At 40.8% G+C, this 18,987-nt stretch overlaps 1 protein-coding gene across 7 annotated transcripts in view; it reads right to left on the bottom strand.

Moving 5' to 3' along the window:
* ODF2L (outer dense fiber of sperm tails 2 like) overlaps positions 1 to 18,736 on the bottom strand; it is a 45,657-nt gene extending 26,921 nt beyond the window's left edge. The window contains exons 1-9 of one of the 7 annotated variants that reach the window (XM_034779785.1): positions 18,451 to 18,736; positions 17,747 to 17,845; positions 12,938 to 13,081; positions 11,951 to 12,114; positions 11,031 to 11,148; positions 9,726 to 9,857; positions 8,104 to 8,166; positions 5,607 to 5,678; positions 3,625 to 3,741 (exon numbers count right to left, since the gene is read on the bottom strand). In XM_034779785.1, the coding sequence (XP_034635676.1) occupies positions 3,625 to 3,741; positions 5,607 to 5,678; positions 8,104 to 8,166; positions 9,726 to 9,857; positions 11,031 to 11,148; positions 11,951 to 12,114; positions 12,938 to 13,081; positions 17,747 to 17,833 (897 nt within the window). In that variant the 5' untranslated portion in view covers positions 17,834 to 17,845; positions 18,451 to 18,736. Of the gene's footprint in view, positions 1 to 3,624; positions 3,742 to 5,606; positions 5,679 to 8,103; positions 8,167 to 9,725; positions 9,858 to 11,030; positions 11,149 to 11,950; positions 12,115 to 12,937; positions 13,082 to 17,746; positions 18,410 to 18,450 lie in introns of those variants that run through there. The other 6 variants (XM_034779786.1, XM_034779791.1, XM_034779784.1 and 3 more) reach the window with 6 other exon arrangements.
* Between the last annotated feature and the right edge of the window lie 251 nt (positions 18,737 to 18,987).

Here is an 18,987-nt window from a genome sequence, read left to right as displayed (position 1 = left end):
CACTATGACTGACAGTCCTGTGTAGCATGCAGCTCCATCCTTTACAAAGGCTTAGGCTTAGGTAAATTTAAACTTGGAACTCATTTCATAATGAGCAGAAAACATTCAAGCTGTCTGAAGGCTTTGTCAGGGTATCAGCTGACTTCAGTGGGATATGGACACTTAATTACCTTAGACTCTTTTGAAAACCTTCAGTGTACTTTCACTGAATCTTAATGCAAAGATCAGCTTATTCCTTGAAATATACCATTTAATAAAATGCGCTAGGAGAATTCTAATAATGACACTGTGCAGAAGTACAAAAAGCAATATCCTTCAGAACAAAACATGAAATGTGTATACTTAATTTCATGTTCTGGAGTAAAAGTGTTAGAGGAGAAAATAAGTAATCTTCCAAACCTGGGAAAAAAAAAAAAAATCTACCTTACTTTTAATTTCCAAATGTTGACTTCTTAATGGCAAATACCATATATATATTAGGGCTGTCAAGCGATTAAAAAAAATTAATCGTGATTAATCGCCCGATTAAAAAATACCATTTAAATATTTTTGGATGTTTTCTACATTTTCAATGACAACACAGAATACAAAGTGTACATTTCTCATTTTATATTTATTTTTGATTACAAATACTTGCACTGTAAAAAACAAAGGAAATAGTATTTTTCAATTAACCTAACAAATACTGTAATGCAATCTCTTTATCATTAAAGTTACAAATGTAGAATTATGTACAAAAAATATCTGCATTCAAAAATAAAGCAATGTGAAACTTTAGAGCCTACAAGTCCACTCAGTCCTACTTCTAGTTCAACCAATCACTCAGACAAACAAGTTAGATTACAATTTGCAGGAGATAATGCTGCCAGGAGATAATGCATGTCCTCTGGAATGGTGGCCGAAGCATGAAGCGGTATACAAATGTTTAGCATATCTGGCACATAAAAACCTTGCACCACCAGCTACAAAAATGCCATGCGAATGCCTGTTCTCACTTTCAGGTGACATTGTAAATAAGAAGCAGGCAGCATTATCTCCTGCAAATGTGAACAAGCTTGTTTGTCTTAGCGATTGGCTGAACAAGGAGTAGGACTGAGTGGACTTGTAGGCTCTAAAGTTTTAAATTGTTTTGTTTTTGAGTGCAGTTATGTAACCAAAAAACCCTACATTTGTATGTTACACTTTCACGATAAAGAGATTGCATTACTGTACTTGTATGAGGTGAACTGAAAAATACTATTTCTTTTGTTTATCATGTTTACAATGCAAATATTTGTAATAAAAAAATACTATAAAGTGAGCACTGTACACTTTGCATTGTGTTGTAACAGAAATCAATATTTTGTAAAATGTAGAAAAACATCCAACAATATTTAATACATTTCAATTGGTATTCTATCGTTTAACAGTGCAATTAATCACGATTAATTTTTTGAGTTAATCTTGTGAGTTAACTGTGATTAATTGACAGCCCTAACACACACACACACACACACACACACACACACACACACAATTTTAGTATTTGGCATTGCTCTGAAACCTCCACGGTGATATTGTTTTAAAATCACTTTCATTCCTATTTTCCAAAGTGTAAAAATACATCATTACAAAGGTTTATATGCACTATTAGAACGTCATATCCACCAAGAAACAGGTATAATCACTGTTAGAATTAATTAATTCCTATAATTAACTTATCAATTGAGTTTATCTTTGTAGTTGAGTAAGATTCTAGTAAGTCTAAACACAAAAAACCTGCATATTTGTCTGTATGGTATTTATAAGGAGATCATTAATATCCCAAACATCAGAGTCCTAGGTCAAATCCAAGCCTTATTACTAATCTAGGCAAGTTACTTTTGCAATATCACATATCATGGCTATCAACTCCTACTGTTCTACGAGGGCTTTGAGAGTGACCAAAAGACCCAAATTACGCATGTAAAATGATTTCAACTGATTTTTCTGACTTGTTCAGCTAATACACATACAATGCTTAGCTTAACTACAAACCTCAGCTTTCCTCAGATTATATAAAATCTCTCCTTCCCCTTTAAAATTATATTGCAAACTTGTATTAATTTCCCTAGTTTCTTTAATTGTGCTTAAAAGATTGAATATCTGGCTAGTTACAACTGATTTGGAGCAACCACGAATAATTACTTAGCGATTCAGTTAAAATGAAATGAAAATGATATGCTGCTCTATCCTTCTCCAGTGAGAAATTCTATTTTAGGAATTTTTAATTAACTATACAAATCAACTGGCCAAACCTTCCCCTCTGCATATGATGTGAGATGACAGAGCTCCTATGCAAGCTGTCACAGACCATGAATTGTAGAAGTGGCCTCTCCACTGGTGCTCCATTGCCAGTGGGGTAGGATTCCATGCTACTTTCCCCTGGAAAAGAACCCTGCACAAAGCCCATTTACTCGGCTGCTTTGTTTGGGATCCGTTAGCCATAATTCTGTATGCAGAGAACAATACTATAGGTAGTAGACAAAGAAGCTAATTTCAGTTATGTTATCTAGTATGTAGATGAATGAATTGAACTGGTAAAGAACCAGCAGGCATGACAGCCAGGCCTATAGACAGCACAGACCATAAAAAGAGCCAAACAAAATTAGCTCATCTTTAATAAGGGAGAATAAAGTACGGCTAACACAGGGTTTTAGTGAATGTCATTGTCATTATTTAGTGTACAAGCAAGAATGAGTTTAAATAAAAAAACAAGCTCGGCGGTTATATTTTCAGCAGTAGCAGTCCTGATTGAAGTTTGGCCCATTGAAAGTGTGTGCAGCAGAGACCATTATCACAATATTGTTCAGTAAGAGTGAACAGCCTTTTTATTATTATTATTCTAAGCTGGAGAAAGTGAACAGAGGCTTATATTCATATAAAAGATTTTTTTTTTTATTGTGTGTATGAGATAACAAGCAATTGACCAACAGATTGATGGTAAGGTATCAGGTAAATTCAAGAAGATAAAAGGTAATAGGGATAGTCCACTTTTAAGACAACTCACCTGCTCAATCTTAAATTTCACCTTCCTTGCAAATTTCAAATACTTATAGAGAATCTGTGGCTAGTCTGTCTCCTCCCTTGCAGCCACCTGATCACACCCTTGCAGTCTTTCAACACTGACAACTCCTGTCAACTTTCTCTGTTTGTTAACACTGAATTATGCATCCCTTTATTAGGCCTTGATCCTGCAAACATTTCCATACATGTTTACTTTAAACATGTGAATAGTTGCATTCTCTTCAGTGGGACTCCTTATATGCACATGTGTAAGTGTTTGCAGGATAAAGGCGTTACTTTGGATACTTTATACATCATTCTATGAGTGTCTATAGTGTAAGCTCTGAACATTCGTAAAATTCATTTGTAACTAAGAACATTGTCCAAATGGCTCTCAAGAAATATCTATTTCCATTATTTTTACTGGTTTGGGGTTTTCTATTCTAATTTGTCTATACCAGGGATTTAATTTAATAATAGCAAGTGACATTTTAAGATTTGACTAACAAATTCTAATTAAAAATGGCCCTCTGGCCCCAATATACTTCTATTAATTTACCAATGAACTAAAAGTAAACCCAAAGGAAAAATATTTGTAACCTGTATTTTTGCTTTCAACTGATCATTCTCAGCCTCCTTTTTTTGAATCTGGCATTGCAGGTGGGCTTGTACAGCTTCTACTGACTTTGATAGGTGATCTGCTTTTAGTGCATTTGCCTATGCAAAAGATATGAACACAAATCTTTTAATTTATACAGATATGCCATAAGAAGATTTCTCTATTTTTTTGGTATAATTGATTTCTAACATATGGTAGTATACACATTCTGTGAGTCATGCACAGACACAATGTAATTATGAAATAGATTGTAAACCCAGACTCAAGCATAATGCCCTCAACCGAAGCACTGTCAAGAGCTGTTTTACCCCCTTTATTGAGTATAGTCAGTGCTTTTCCTCCCACCCTCACTTTGCATGGAACCACCTCCCTTGTCTGCTACAGAAGGTAAAAGGAACCTTTATCTATACATTTTGGTGAGGTTAGCACTGTCTAGAGCACTAGCCTTCAGAGGGTGATGAACTCAAAGAGCACAAGCAGAGTGACTGTGAACAGCCCCTGTACAGAGGCAAAATGGAGGGGGGCTTTTGCACTCTCTTCTCTATAGGATTGCCAACTTTCTAATAGCAGAAAACTGAAGACCCTTATATAATAATATATGGAGATATACCTATCTCATAGAACTGGAAGGGACCCTGAAAGGTCATTGAGTCCAGCCCCCTGCCTTTACTAGCAGGACTAAGTACTGATTTTGCCCCAAATCCCTAAGTGGCTCCCTCAAGGATTGAACTCACAACCCTAGGTTTAGCAAGCCAATGCTCAAACCACTAAGCTATCCCTCTCCCTACCCCACCCTTACCCTGAGGCCCCACCCCTTCTCACTCCATCCCCCCCGCCCCGTCCATCGGTTGCTCACTCTCCCCCACCCTCACTCACTCGCATACTTTCACTGGGCTGGGCCATGGGGTTGGGATGAGGGCTCTGGCTGGTGGTGTGGGCTCTGAGGTGGGGCCAGAAATGGGGGGTTCAGGGTGCAGGAGGAGGCTCCAGCTGGGGATGCGGGCTCTGGGGGAGGTTGGGGATGAGGGATTTGGGGTGCAGGAGGGGGCTCCAGCCTTGGGGGGGTAGGGCGGAGGGGTTTGGATTGTGGGAGGGGGCTCCGGGCTGGGGCAAGAGAGTAGGGTGCGGGAGGGGAAGCAGGGTGTAGTCTCTGGGACGGAGTTTGGGTGTGGGAGGGGACTCAGAGCTGGGGAACAGGGTTGGGCTGCGGGAGAAGGTGAGGGGTGTGGGCTCTCGGTGGCGCTTACCCCAGGCGGCTTCTGGAAGCAGTGACATGTCCCTCCGGCTCCTAGGCGGAAGCATGGCCAGGGAGCTCTGCATGCTGCCCCCGCCTGCAGGCACCACCCCCACAGCTCCCATTGGCTGCAATTCCCGGCCAATGGAAACTATGGAGCTGGTGCTCACGGCGGGGGCAGCACGCCGAGTCCCTGTAGCTGCCCCTATGCTTGGAAGCCAGAGGCACATGTTGCTGCTTCCTGGGAGCGGTGCGGAGTCGGGTAGGGAGCCTGCCAGCCCCGCACCAACTGGACTTTTAATGGCCCATCAGCAGTGCTGACCAGAGCTGTCAGGGTCCCTTTTCGACCAGGAGTTCCGGTCAAAAACCAGACACTTGGCAACCCTACCTCTCTACCTTATGCATTTGTGCAACATTAGCCTAAACCTAATCTTAAATGAGAAATGACAGTCAGGTCCAAACCAACCTCCCCCTTCGGAGCCATCCCTCACACTGACCATTGGAGGGGCTGGGGTGAGGATGGTTCACAATCCAAAAAAGAACATCTGGAGTCAAACTTCCTGGTATGTGTCCACTTCTGTGAGAAACACTGGCCCACAGGAATAGCTTTTCATATAATGTTTGAAATTAAATATTACCCTTCTCACAATTTGAAAAATTAGGAGATTTGGAGGTAAGAATTTAGCACACTGAGATAAAACATCCATTCTGAGGGGGAAAATGACTTACTTTTTCCTGTTGAAGCTGAGAAGAAAGTTCTACAATATGCTTCTCTGTTTCAAGTGTTTCTTTTCTGAGACCCTTCATGAAGGAAAATTAACACAAAATGAAAAGGTCTCCATATGCACATTTTGGGCTACATTTTCATAACAGTGCACCCAGGGCCGGCTCCAGGCACCAGCTTCTCAAGCAGGTGCTTGGGGTGGCCGCTCCGGAGAGGGGCGGCACGTCCAGGTATTCGGCGGCAATTCGGCGGACGGTCCCTCACTCTGCCTGGGAGTGAAGGACCTCCCGCCGAATTGCCGCCGCAGATTGCGATCGCGGCTTTTTTGTCTGTTTGCTTGTTTTGGCTGCTTGGGGCGGCCAAAACCCTGGAGCCGGCCCTGAGTGCACCCAAATTGCACATGTAAAAGCAGGGCCGGCTCCAGGCACCAGCTTAGCAAGCTAGTGCTTGGGGTGGCCACTCCGGATGGGGCGGCAAGTCCAGCTATTTGGCAGCAATTTGGCGGACGGTCCCTCACTCCCGCTAGGAGCGAAGGACCTTCCGCCGAATTGCCGCTGCAGATCGCGATCGCCACTCTTTTTTTTTTTTTTTGTGTGGCTGCTTGGGGCGGCCAAAACCCTGGAGCCGGTCCTGTGTAAAAGGGATACTTTATTAGGGTAACTGAGCTCTCATTTCCAGTGGCACAAACATTTCAAGGTGATGCTTAAAAGCAAAGAAATTGTACACCTAAATATAAGAACAAAACTGTCTCAAAGCAGGGACATTAATTTAAGTGTACAGATGCACAGTCAACATAATTGGGTACCTAAATTTAGCTGATGTACAATGTTGGCTTGTATTATAGGGATTTGTTCTGGGACACTCTTTTTGTCAATTTCCTGCAAATCAAATTACTGAAGGATACACATACACTTCATTTACTTATCAAATTGTTTTGAAAATTCTGCTTTTTCAAAATTATGTTTGAAGAGGTCACAAGTGAGCAAGGAGACAGAGCAGACAATAAGGGAAAAGCCAGAAAAAGGAATTAAACAAGAATGGGGTGCTACTCTGGTGAGTAAAAAAACAAAAACCAATCTAAACACAGAGCCAGTAAATATTTGTGAACAAAGTAAAAGTAATGTTACTTCTGAGAGAGGAGCTCCTAATTGTAAAGGTTATTTGGTCTTCACCAGAAATTAAATTTAAGGATTTAATCTCTGTTGAAGGAAAATGTGTTGGCTGAATGGTTTTCAGACATAACTGCCATATTCTGTCCCTCCCCCAGACAGGTAGTGTTCCATAAGCAGCCCTTGTACTGACACCTATAGTTCAGGTTGCCTTAACTACTGAGTATCAGATTTCCTGGGTTGTGAAAAAAAATAAAAATAAATAGCTCTTTTAAATCTGATAGCATTCCAATTCCAATGTAGTCAATTTCTGCTCAGATTAGGAATAAAGTGATTTGGGTTATATTTTTTGGCCTTGGACAAGTCATTAACACCACCTTGGGCCTCAATTTACCCCATTTATAAAATGAGGATAATAATACATGCTACATGAGATATTTACACTGTATCATGCTTTTCAGCTAAGCATCTTGTTATTCCTTCTCAGTACTGGGGTAAATTGAACTTCAACTTCCAATTACTTTGTTTTAAAATTATTTAAAAAAAAAGATACTGGTGGAATTTTACATTTCTTTGTAATACTGAAGTTGCACCAAAATAGTTAAAACTTCTCTTATCATTGCTTTCAAGGAGTTAACTGTCTGGATTCACCTTTTTGAAGATTTAGGTACTTGGATACCATATTGCCCTTTATTTTCTCATTTGTGGCAAATGGCATATTTGGGGGAATGATTTGGAGGGTTTACAAACGTTTAGTTCCATCTGTTTTCTCAAAACTGTGTAGCCTGATTACGATAGCTACCATCTGGGCAGGAATGCGACCTCATGATGGAATGGAAACATTACATAAACTATAACAAAAATGGTAATTTTGGGAGACAACGAATTCACAGCTTTTCCCTCCCTTACACTGCCTATCGATTTATGTCTGAATAAAAAGGCAATGCTCTTGAATAACCATAACATCGAAGCAAAAGTAACATCTGGTCTTAGAGAAACAAAGCTAGACATTCTTCTCAGTTACACCAGTATAAATAAGTAGCATTTCCATTAAAGTTACTCTGGAATTACACTGGTGAACAACATCAGAAACTGGCCCATGCTGAATATAGGGTAATATACAGCACATTAAACGCTGTGTAATAAGCGTGACACCATACTCCTGAAAAATATCACTAGTCAAATGGGTAATGAAGAAACAAAATGATGGAAATTGGGTGGAAGCCAGGCAAGTATATCAATATACACATACATGTGAGTGCAAGACAGAAAGACCAAGCAGTCTTCCTGATCCTAGGTCTTGCAGTTGCCTAGTGGAATTGTATGAGACTGGGATTTCACTGTTTTGGCATGCCTTGATAGAGTAAGGAGCCAGAAAGTGTAATTTACTTACATCATTTTCAGTTTCACTTTCAGTTAACTTCTGCATCAAAATGTCAATTTGTTTACTGCTTATCTGCATGTTCAAAATAGAAAAAACAACCAATATTTTAAAATTAATTATTTTACAGTATATGGAACTTGAGGATTCAGTGTACTCAGAATGGAGACTGATACATATGAAATACCAACAGCAAGGAGATATTTACTTTGACATGCATGATTATATACAATTGGTGGGAAATATCTTAAGAGATTCTATTCATTCTATGTGCGGAGCTTATGAATAGGGGAAAATAAACCAAGATTAATTCTATATGTAACACTGATTATTTTTTAAATGGAAGCACTTACATGCCATGCTTATTTAATTTTCCTTGTTCAAATAGTAGCCTAAAGGTCAAGTGTGTATTCCATTCATCTATTTTAAAGACAAAGTGAAGCATTTCCTTAAGTGTTTCTGAAAATATTGTTTGATGGCAGCTAAGATTATCTCCAGACCCCAAAATCTAATATCCCACAATATTAACTTCTATCACAAATATAAATAAACTTGGAATGGCAAAACCATTTATATAGCCATAACTATCACACAATCATCAATTACATAATTTGGCAGTCAAAGTTGTCCTTATTTTATCAATTAGTCTTTTTACCCTAATTGATGGAACTTCCAGTTAAGTAAATCCCAGACTTTTTAACTTCAGAGAATGGGCTCACTGACTTCCAAGGAAGTTTAGATAACTCAGCATGTTATAGGACCAGGCCCAATATGAATACTGAATTATAGGAAGGAGATAGCCAGCAAGTTGGGTGTCAAACTACAGATGGATCGGAAAGCAGGGAAAAGTAGCAAGGGGAAAAGCAAATGAGAGCTGCATTCTCTGCACTGGTATTTGCAGAGTGCACTCTGCTGGATTTTAGAAGCATGATGTACTCTGGCTCATCAGTGAGAGGGAAGCCTTACAGATCATTCTGAACAGAGCCAGAGCACACATGTACAATGTCCGCTTTAGGAATTCACTGCTTATGTATGTTTGGTTTTGTTTGAATACAAACACCTGTGAATTGCAGGTATTCAAACACAAAGAGATAATCACACCACTATTGTAATATAATGCTCTCTATATTTCTTCACTTTTCTTCTTTCTCTGCCTTCCTATTATTTATCAATTGCCATTCTCTATTTGTTTATCTTTTCCTTTTTAAAACTTCCTCTCTCTCCTGATTATTCTATATATACAGGCTCCAGAATAAAGAAGAAACACGTCTTCTCTCATCTGCTTTTTATTAAAAATTTAATATATCTGTTTGAAGTCAAGCAATTCCTATTCTGTCTTATTCAGCAAATATGATTATGCTTAAAGACTAACATATACATGAAAGGAAAGTATCTGTGATATTTACAATACTATACAAGCATAGCATAACATAGATTTCTCAAAATAGGTTAAACTTCCACACAACCTGGGGTTGATTTGGACAATAAAGAATATTTGAAATACTATAATTTTGCATTTTCTGTGACTGGCTATTGCTTCCTTTCTTTGAAAACACTACTGAAAAAGATCAGGAAAAAAAAATGTGTTCGTGCTCACTGTTAAGCCACCCCAAGATTGCTTTGGGTCATCTTACTTCTTTATGCTCTGTTGTTCTAAGTAGGTGTAGTAATAATCCTTTTACGTGTTTGAGAGTCTCTAGTTCCTTTATCAGTAAATCTTCTTGTTTAGAAATCTTAATCATATCTGATGTAGAAAGGTTACACGCCTGATAAAATATTAAGCCACAAACAAATATACTGTAAGTGTACTACAATATTTTCCCAAAACAGCATGATTACCATTATTAAAATTTAGCTTTAACACATTGAAACCATAAAACTATTTTTCTAAGTACACTGCAAAATATGATAATGAATATGCAAAATACTGTTTAGATTAGGATTTAAACATTTTGGTATGAAATACTACACAATTCAATATTCACTCTTCAAAGTTTGTAACAGAGAGATCAGGCATATGCTCTTTCTATTTTAACTTTTTTGCTGATAAAAGGCCCAATTTTCCTCTCTCAAGGGAAAATCCATTTAAATCAAACTAATTTTGCTGCTCCAAAAATAACAAAGGACAATCAGGTAGCAGACCTTTTAGTAAGTACTATCATAGAAGTTATTTCATCCTGATTTGCACATATGTATTCATGATACTTCTATCTGTAGCTGGAGAGAAATTGAAGTACTATTGGAAATGTTAACTCTGTTGTACAGAAAAGTGTGAATTCCCAATGGCAATTTTTAAACAGATTAACCATGAGGGAATGCAAAAAATCAAGATATCTTGACTCTTAGAATAATATTTGTTTTGTTTTATAAACTTAAATAGTAATAATGTATTTGTACTCAACAGGTTACAGACATCAAAAACTTCATTTGAAGATTTTTTTAAAATCATAGTAAAAATATATCTACTGTACAATATTGTGTATAAACAGGGTTACAATTGGGCAAGAAGATGCAAATGTACTCAAGTTCTGCTCACAAACCCAGAATACACAAGTAGCTATATGTTTCTGCTCAAATGATCAGCAGTGAAATAGCACAGAATGTTGACTTTTAAACTGACAACATTAGGGTTCAGAATTAACATTCATGTGAGATGAAAACAAACATTTGGACCCCTCAAAGCTCTTATTTAAAGATGTATGTCTGCACTCAGATATCACATCAGTCAACATTTAGAGTGCTTTTCTAATCAACCATATGAGTTAGACATTTAAGGTTTTTTACAATAAATGTTTAATTCTGCAAAAATGAGTGGAGCAAAAAAAAAAAAAAAGACTGTACAGCATATCCCAGAACACTAACCCAGTTAGAGTTCTGAGAGTAAATATGTACACAAATTTTTGTATAGTATTAAAATACAGCAAAATACAGAAACTTACATTTGTCATTCCAGCAATAGTGACTTTAAATGAAGGCAAAAACATTTCTGTTGAACTGATTGCCATCTCTGCTTCAAGAATCTTTTCCTGTAATGTGGCAATTTCATCTTCTTTCAACCTATTCACAAGAAGAACTTAATAAAAATCAAATTGCACTAACTATACATGTTTAATATATATGAATATAAATAAACTTTTCCATTTCACAAATATTTATTAACCAAAGGCAGAATTTTCTCAAGTTTTCTCTGAGTAAGAACCTCAGAATTTGGCCTACAGTGTTCCCTTAATATGCAGGCTACAACTCCTTTCCTTTCCATATGATAAATTATTTACACTGAACACTTATGGGAACACTTTCTTGCTGCTGCATTGTATGTCCTCTAAAGCCAGCAGAAGTAGGAACTTTGGGATTTACCCTATTAAAAAAAAAGGTTTAAAGCAAAGTTTATTTTAAGTTTTACCAATAACTCCTTAGATGACTGTATCATGAACTTCTAAAAATCAAATGTACTTTTCACTAATTAAGCTGTTTGCTTTTTGTATTTCACTCAGCCAGGGGAGTGAAAATAAGACTAAACAATCTCACTTGCAGGGTCTCATGAACTAATACAATATGCAGCAGTGTTTGGGTTGCAAACACAGGCAGGGTGGGATTTTCAAAAAGTTCCCTATTATAGGGTGAAATTAATCTCTGTTCAGAGGACCTACATAAGCCCCTATGTTGTCAAAACACAAAGCCTTAAATGAATCCTCTGCCCAGGCATGAATTGCACCCACAGAAGATAAATATTTATGTTTTGAACATATTGTGTGGATTTGAGCAGCTAAAGAAGCACAAATAAATGCTGTAGGAACAGATGAAAGACTGTTGGTCTCATGAAATTTCATAACTGTATTTTTCCCAGTCTGAAGCATACCATCTCATTTCACTTTCACTCAGGTTTTGTTCTAGGAAGTTTTCCTGTGATCTGCTTTTGAGCTGTGGTGACAGTTCTTTCAGCTTGGTCTGATGTTTATCCATAACTTTGGTAAATGAACTCCAATTCTGCTTCAAGGGTCCCTCCTCCATGCATGCTGAAAACTTACAAACATTTTATTTTATTTCAGTCTTTATCTTCTCCCCAACTATTTCAAGACATATTTTCTACCTATAACAATCAAAGCTTAATCAAAAGATTATCTATCACCAGATAACAAACCAGAATATGGGGCCCGAATTATTTTAGAAGGTTATTTCAAATGTCCATCATCCCTTTTATTATGGGAAATAGAATGGAATTAAAAGATGGTACCAATTTTCTCCCCAATAACCTATTTCTCTACATACTTTTCTCCTACTTTCTTTAGTCTTTATGTAAGAAGTCTTGTACAATGCTGTAAAACAGCTAATAGTGGATGTTATATCTGAAGATCAAGCATATTACCATCACAGTGAGAAAAATGGAAGTCCAGAATCCAGATTATTTACTTGTACAAATGGGCAGAAAGAAGGGTGTTTCTGATGATAGTTATCATAGCAACAAATTTAGCATTAAGGCCACATAGTTTAATTATTAACTTCTTAAAAATGTATAGAAAACAATCCAGCTGGGATTTCTAAAGGAGCCAAAGAAAGTTAGGCGACCAAATCCTATTTCATTTCGAAAGCGAATAGTGTGCTTAACTCCCTGATGATCCTTTGAAAGTCCCACCCTCCAGGAATTTGCAGCTAGTCAGGAATTAAGTAGAATTTTCTTTATGCTTTCGCATACATCATTCTATGAATTCCTTAGCAGGAAATTATTTAATTCAAGGGAGTTAAGAACAAATGTGCAAATATCTCTAATGCCAACAGAAATGCAAGAAAGGCTTAAGAATGTCAGCCTCATACTGATACTATTTTTAGGTCTTCCACAATTCCCTACTTGGTCTGCTTCTTCACTTAGACCTGTAAAATATTTTCCATGTTGGTTGACTTTTCTGATTCTAAAAAAATCTTCACAGGACTGAATCAATGAACAGAGTTTTGCTGCTTCTCCAGGTGTAATAGGTAGTGCATGTCTTGTTCCCTACAACAACAATATTGAAAATTATGTAACAATTGGTACTACTCATTGCTAGGCTTGCTATCCTTACCTGCCACCTGAGCCTAAGAAACATCTCAAGATAAAACAACTTATGTTCTTTATTAAGTAGAAATACTCCAGAATAATTTTCAGGATGAACTAAATTATCATTTTCATCTGTTATTTCCATCATTACTAAAGGCCCTACCCTGTGACGTAATAGGAGGTGAGAATTGAGAAAACTGAGAATTTAGCATCAGACTCTTAATAACTAGACAATAACATCACACTTATTTACATCTCGTCATAATGTGAAATTTTACATCTAACTTCTATTTTTCCCATTTTCATTTCTTTGTTTTTCCATAGGTTTACATTTCAAAGGGGACTTCAATCTGAATGACATATGCTGGAAGTCTTATGCTGCTAGAACGAAAACGTTCTCTGAATTTCTAGAAGTTATAGAGGACAATTTTTTAATTCCAAAAGTGTTACACCCAACACAGGGGAATTCTATAAAAGACCTCATCTTGACAGGAGGAATTGATTGCAGAACTAAAAATTAGCATTTCCATAGATGCAAGTGATTGTGACTTGATTACATTTGTTGCATACAAAGACAATGAAGTCCAAGCCAGTCTTAAGGATTTAAAAGGGCCAATTATACAAAGCTGAAAACAATTATGAGCCAAATCAGTTGAGAGAAGGAATTTACACAGGAAAATATGAAGGATAATTGGTAGTTGTTTAAAAACATTTTACTAGATGCCAAAAAAAGGTACAACCCCACAAATGAGAAGGCTATACTGCTTAAAAAACAACCTGGTTTAGAGGGGAGGTGATATACATAATGTATTTATATAAAAAATGAGGTGCAGTGGCTAAGTGGTTAATGCACTTGACAACAATCCCGGCGGTTGTGGGTTAGAGTCTTGATTGATCTTACACTGAAAGGCTGTCTCCAGTTCACCTCCATAGGGTAGAGAAGTCAAAGGTGTAGCGGGGCAGTCAACCCGCTCTGGCTCAGAAGTGGTTAAAAGACAGACGTTGGGGGAGAGCTGGGGCTGAGAGCCAATCAGAGAAGACTGGGAGGCAGCCAATCAGGGCCAGGCTGTACCCTATAAAAGGGCTGCAGGGCCAGAAGGCTGTCAGTCTCTCTCCAGCCTTGAAGAGGCAAAGACTGGCTGCCTGCAAGCAGAAAAGGGGACCTGGACAGAGCAGTGCTGGGAAGAGCAGGAGCTGAGGAGCTCCAGCCTGGCAAACACCCAGACTTAGGCTTTACTTCCAAGGCCTGAGAAAGTACTGGGGCTGTGGGGAGCAGCCAAAGAAGGAAGAAGCAACAGGTCCAACCCCCTTGCCGATGATGAGTGGCCACTTCAGACTGCAGTTTGCCCCTGAGGAAAGGGGCTAGACGAAGACTGGCAGTGGGTCACTGAGACGAAGTGGGCTTAGGGGATTGGGGTTCCCTGGGGAGGGGAGGACCCAGAGTGTGGGGGCCACTGCTGTGGGACAGTACCCAGGAAAAGGGGCACCGCAGGCCGGGAGGGACGTGGGGCCTGAAGTATAGTGGTGGAGACTGAGAATAAAAAGACAAGTAGCGACAGCAGAAGAGACACCGGCCAGCAGGAGGTGCTCCAAGGCTGGATGAGTTAATTCCCGGACTGACCAGCAGGAGGCGCTGTGGCGGTGAGTGCATGCCATGGTACAAAAGGCAGTTGAGCATGATGCTAGCTACATTACTCCCTTGTATAACGTTGGCAATGGAAAATGACACACCTTAAAGACATTACTGCTAAAGTTTGCAGATGACATAAAGATTTGGGGAGTGTTAAAAAAATGAAGAGTTCACGTCATTGATACAGAGCGATCTGGATTACTTGATAAACTGGGAAACAATGTACATTTCAATGCAGCCAAATGTAAAGTCATACATCTAGGAACAAAGAATGCAGGGTATACTTAAAGGATGGGAGACTCTTGGGGGTCTCCCAGTGTGGCAGTGTACCCCAAAAGGATAATGAGAACTCTGGATGTAAAAACCGGAATATCAAGTAGGAGAACAGAGAGGTTATTTTACCTCTGTATTTGGCACTGATACGACTGACCGCTACTGAAATATTGAGTCCAGTTCTGGTGTCCACAATTCAAGAAGGAGGTTGGTAAAATGGAGATGATTCAGAGAAGAACCACAAGAATGATTAAAGGGCTGGAAAATGTGCCTTTTAGTGAAAGACATAAGGAGCTATTTAGCTTATCAAAGAGAAGATTAAGAAGAGACTTAATAGGTCTGTTAAGTACCTACATGGGGAACAGAAATTTAATATTAGAAGGCTTCCCAATCTATCAGATGAAAGTATAACAAAATCCAATGGTTGGAAGTTGAAACTAGACAAATTTAGACTAGAAATAAGGTGCAAATTATTATCAGTGAGGGTAATTAACCATTGGAACAACACATCAAAGGCTGTGGCAAATTCTCCATCACTGTTACTATTTTAATCCGGATAGGATGTTTTTCTAAAAGATCTTATACTCAATGAATTTATAACAGTTCCAGTCTGAAGTTTTAATTAATAATAATTGTAAACTGATTGCTTCTTTGACTGATGATGCAAGTTATAAAGGGTGCTTAGTTGCAGGAGGAATAGATATTTTTTTTTTCCTAGAGTGATATAAATATGTACAGGAAAACAGTAACAAAATTAAAATTCATAAGCATTTAATGAAACCATCTAACCAAATACTAATTTAAGTGCCCCAATTCCAGTCGTAAGAGTGAATTAAGTCTCCATTGGTTCTAACAAGTAAATTTGCAAGAATTTAATTTGATGTAAACTTAAGTAAGTTCTATAAAATATATTGATACCGAGGCTTAATACATTACATTCCATGTGTGTTGAATGCAAATAATTTTCATATGTTCAAGTTAATATTGCTATGAAAATATTTTTGCTATTTTTACACATTGCACAACTAAGCACCAAAATCTAAGACTGAGATTAGTCAAATTCCTTCTACACAGCACCTTGGGAGGGTGAGCATAACATTTAATTTATCCTAATTCATCCAGAGCCAGAGAAGCACAAACTAGAATTTATCCATTTTTTCAGTATGTAATTTTTAGAGGTAGCCTTTAATTAGGATATAGGATCCCTCCTACCTTGTGTCAAACTTGCATAAATCTTCTTTTAAGAACTTAGCTTCTCTTAGTAAACGTGTAGCATATTCATACACTCTCATAAACAAACGCAGAAGTCTTCCACATAATATCCTCTATTCTAACCCCATTTTTCTCTTTTTCCCCTCTGAATTTATTTCCCAGTGGCTTGAGATGTGACCAAGCAGCTTCCAACAAACACTTGTCTAAGGGCAGGTCTACACTACCACTTGAGTCGATCTAAGATACGTCGCTCAGGAATATGAAAAAGCAGCCTCTGAGTGACACAAGTTTTGTGCTGTTCACACTGGCGCTATGTCGGTGGGAGACACTTTCCCACCAACATAGCTTCCGCTTCTTGCGGTGGTGGAGTAATTATGCCAACGGGAGAGCTCACTCCCGCCAGCATAGTGTCTCTTCACTAGGTGTGCTACAGCGGTGCAGCTGCGCCGATGTAGTGCTGTAATGTAGACTTGCCCTAACTCACTTAATGAATTATCCTACCTATGTCCTTTATTAGCATTGCACTCATTCCTAAACAGCAAGAGTAGACTCTTCAAAAGTGCCTAGGGGATTAGATACATGGCTCCCATTGATTTTCAAGGGGAATTGGGCACAAAACTCCCTCAAACCCCAAATGCATCCCTTCTTTCTACTGTCTACAGATACGAAGCAAAATTTAAAGTTTGATTTGAAGCCAGGAACTAGTCCAGAGGTGGGCAAACTACAGCCCGCAGGACTGTCCTGCCCGGCCCCTGAGCTCCCAGCCAGGGAAACTAGTCCCCGGCCCCTCCCCCCGCAGCCTCACCTTGCCGCGTGCTCTGACCCGCCGCTCCTGCTGGGCAGCGCGGGCGGTGTGGCTGGCTGCGAGCTTCTGCTGCTCTGAGCAGCATGGTAAGGGGGCAGGGGACTGGTTAGGGGCAGGGGGTCCCCAGGGGCAGTCAGGGGACAGGGAGCAGGGGGCGATTGGATGGGGCGGAGGTTGTGGGGGGAGTCAGGGGACAGGGAGCAGGGGGGGTTGAATAGGGGCTGGGGTCCTGGGGGTGGTTGGGGTGGGGGTCCCAGGAGGGGGCGGTTAGGGGACAAGGAGCAGGGGGGGCTGGATGGGTTGGGGGTCCTCAGGGGGCGGGAAGTGGGAGGGGGCGGATAGGGGGCAGGGGCCAGGCTGTTTGGGGAGGCACAGGCTTCCCTACTCGGCCCTCCATACAGTTTCGCAACGCTGATGTTGCCATTGGGCCAAAAAGTTTGCCTACCCCTGGTCTAATCAGTAACAAAGTGCATAGATTACTCTTCTTTGCAGGAAATGCTCATACATCAGTAACACATTAGCAGAGCCGTTCCTTGGGTAGGGCGAATCGGGGCGACTGCTCCGGGCCCTGCGTTTTGGGGGGGCCCACGGGCTGCTGTGATTGATCCGTGCGGTCGGTCCCGGAAGAGATGAATTGGTCACTTCCGCCCAGGCCCCGCAGCCCCCTAGTGATGGCCCTGAAAATTAGTATGAATTGACTTACCTCAGCAACATCAGGAGAAGACAACTTTTGTTGAACATGCAGCTCTGATGGAATATCGTTATCCTGTCTGTGCACAGATGACAACATTCTGTCTTAATTCTGCAAAAAGATTAAAAGTTGAGATAAAAACATCTATCTACATTGCCATCACTGTACCAAAAATAATAGAAAAGCAAGCTGATAAAGGAAGGCACATTAGTTAAAGGATCACTGGTACCTCAGTGCAGTCAAATATAAAATGCAACAAAAAGCAGGATGAACACAACCTAGACCCACAACAAGAATGAGGTTTCCAAATGACCCTGAGTGAAATTACTGGCCAGAGTCAATACTTAGTAAACATGGGATGCAAGGATATTTATTTAGCACTTATTGTTTACTTGGCCCCGACTACTCACACATTCATTGCACAAAAGTTAAATAACCCCCCAAAAGGGAGGGCTACTGACTGTAACTGACATAAAGGGTAGGGAGGGAGGCCCGCCAGGGCAAAGCCTGGCTGCGAGATCCCCCACGCTGAGTGGGAGGGGACGGGAAAGGGGCAGGCACTACACCGGCGCTACAGGTCACCCCCAAGCAGCTCCCCTTGCCCCGGGCAGTGCCCAGGCACCTTCCCCCAGCGCTGCCCCGCCGCTACCGGTCACGACCCTGAGCCGCCAAGCAGCGCCGCGGCCCTGCCCCGCCGGATTCCCCGGAGACGTTACCAGCCTCCCCGCAGGGCCGTCCCGCTCCTTCTCCCCGCGGGAAGAAGGAGCCGCAGCCGCTTCCTTGGCAACCTGTAGCCGCCCGCCGCTTCCGCAGCGCGGCTCCCTTCCCGCGCCCGGCACTCAGGGGCGGAGCCCGCTGCCATGGGGGGAGCCACTCGGCCCGGCCCGGCCTGGATGCTGCTGGGGACCGGGAGAGCAGCGCCTTGGCCGCGCGGAGCCTGGTCCCGAGCGCCCCGGCAGAGCTCGGCTTCGTCCTCCCCGAGTCCCCGTCACCCGCCGGGAGCAGGGCCCGTCACACACAGCTCCAGGGTAACACCCCCCCCGTCTGCCCGTCACACACAACTCCAGGGTAAAGCCCCCCCTCTCGTCCGCCCGTCACACACAGCTCCAGGCTAGCACCACACCTCCCCCGTCCGCCCGTCCCACACAGCTCCAGGCTAGCACCCCCCGTCCGCCCTGCCCGTCACACACAAGTCCAGGGTAGGGCCCCCTTCGTCCACCCGTCACACACAGCTCCAGGCTAGGGACCCCTCT

This window comes from Trachemys scripta, chromosome 8 (genome assembly GCF_013100865.1).
Source record: "Trachemys scripta elegans isolate TJP31775 chromosome 8, CAS_Tse_1.0, whole genome shotgun sequence".
Classification (NCBI taxonomy): domain Eukaryota; kingdom Metazoa; phylum Chordata; order Testudines; family Emydidae; genus Trachemys; species Trachemys scripta.
Note: the sequence above shows the minus strand (reverse complement) of the source record. Positions and strands in the feature narration are given on the sequence as shown.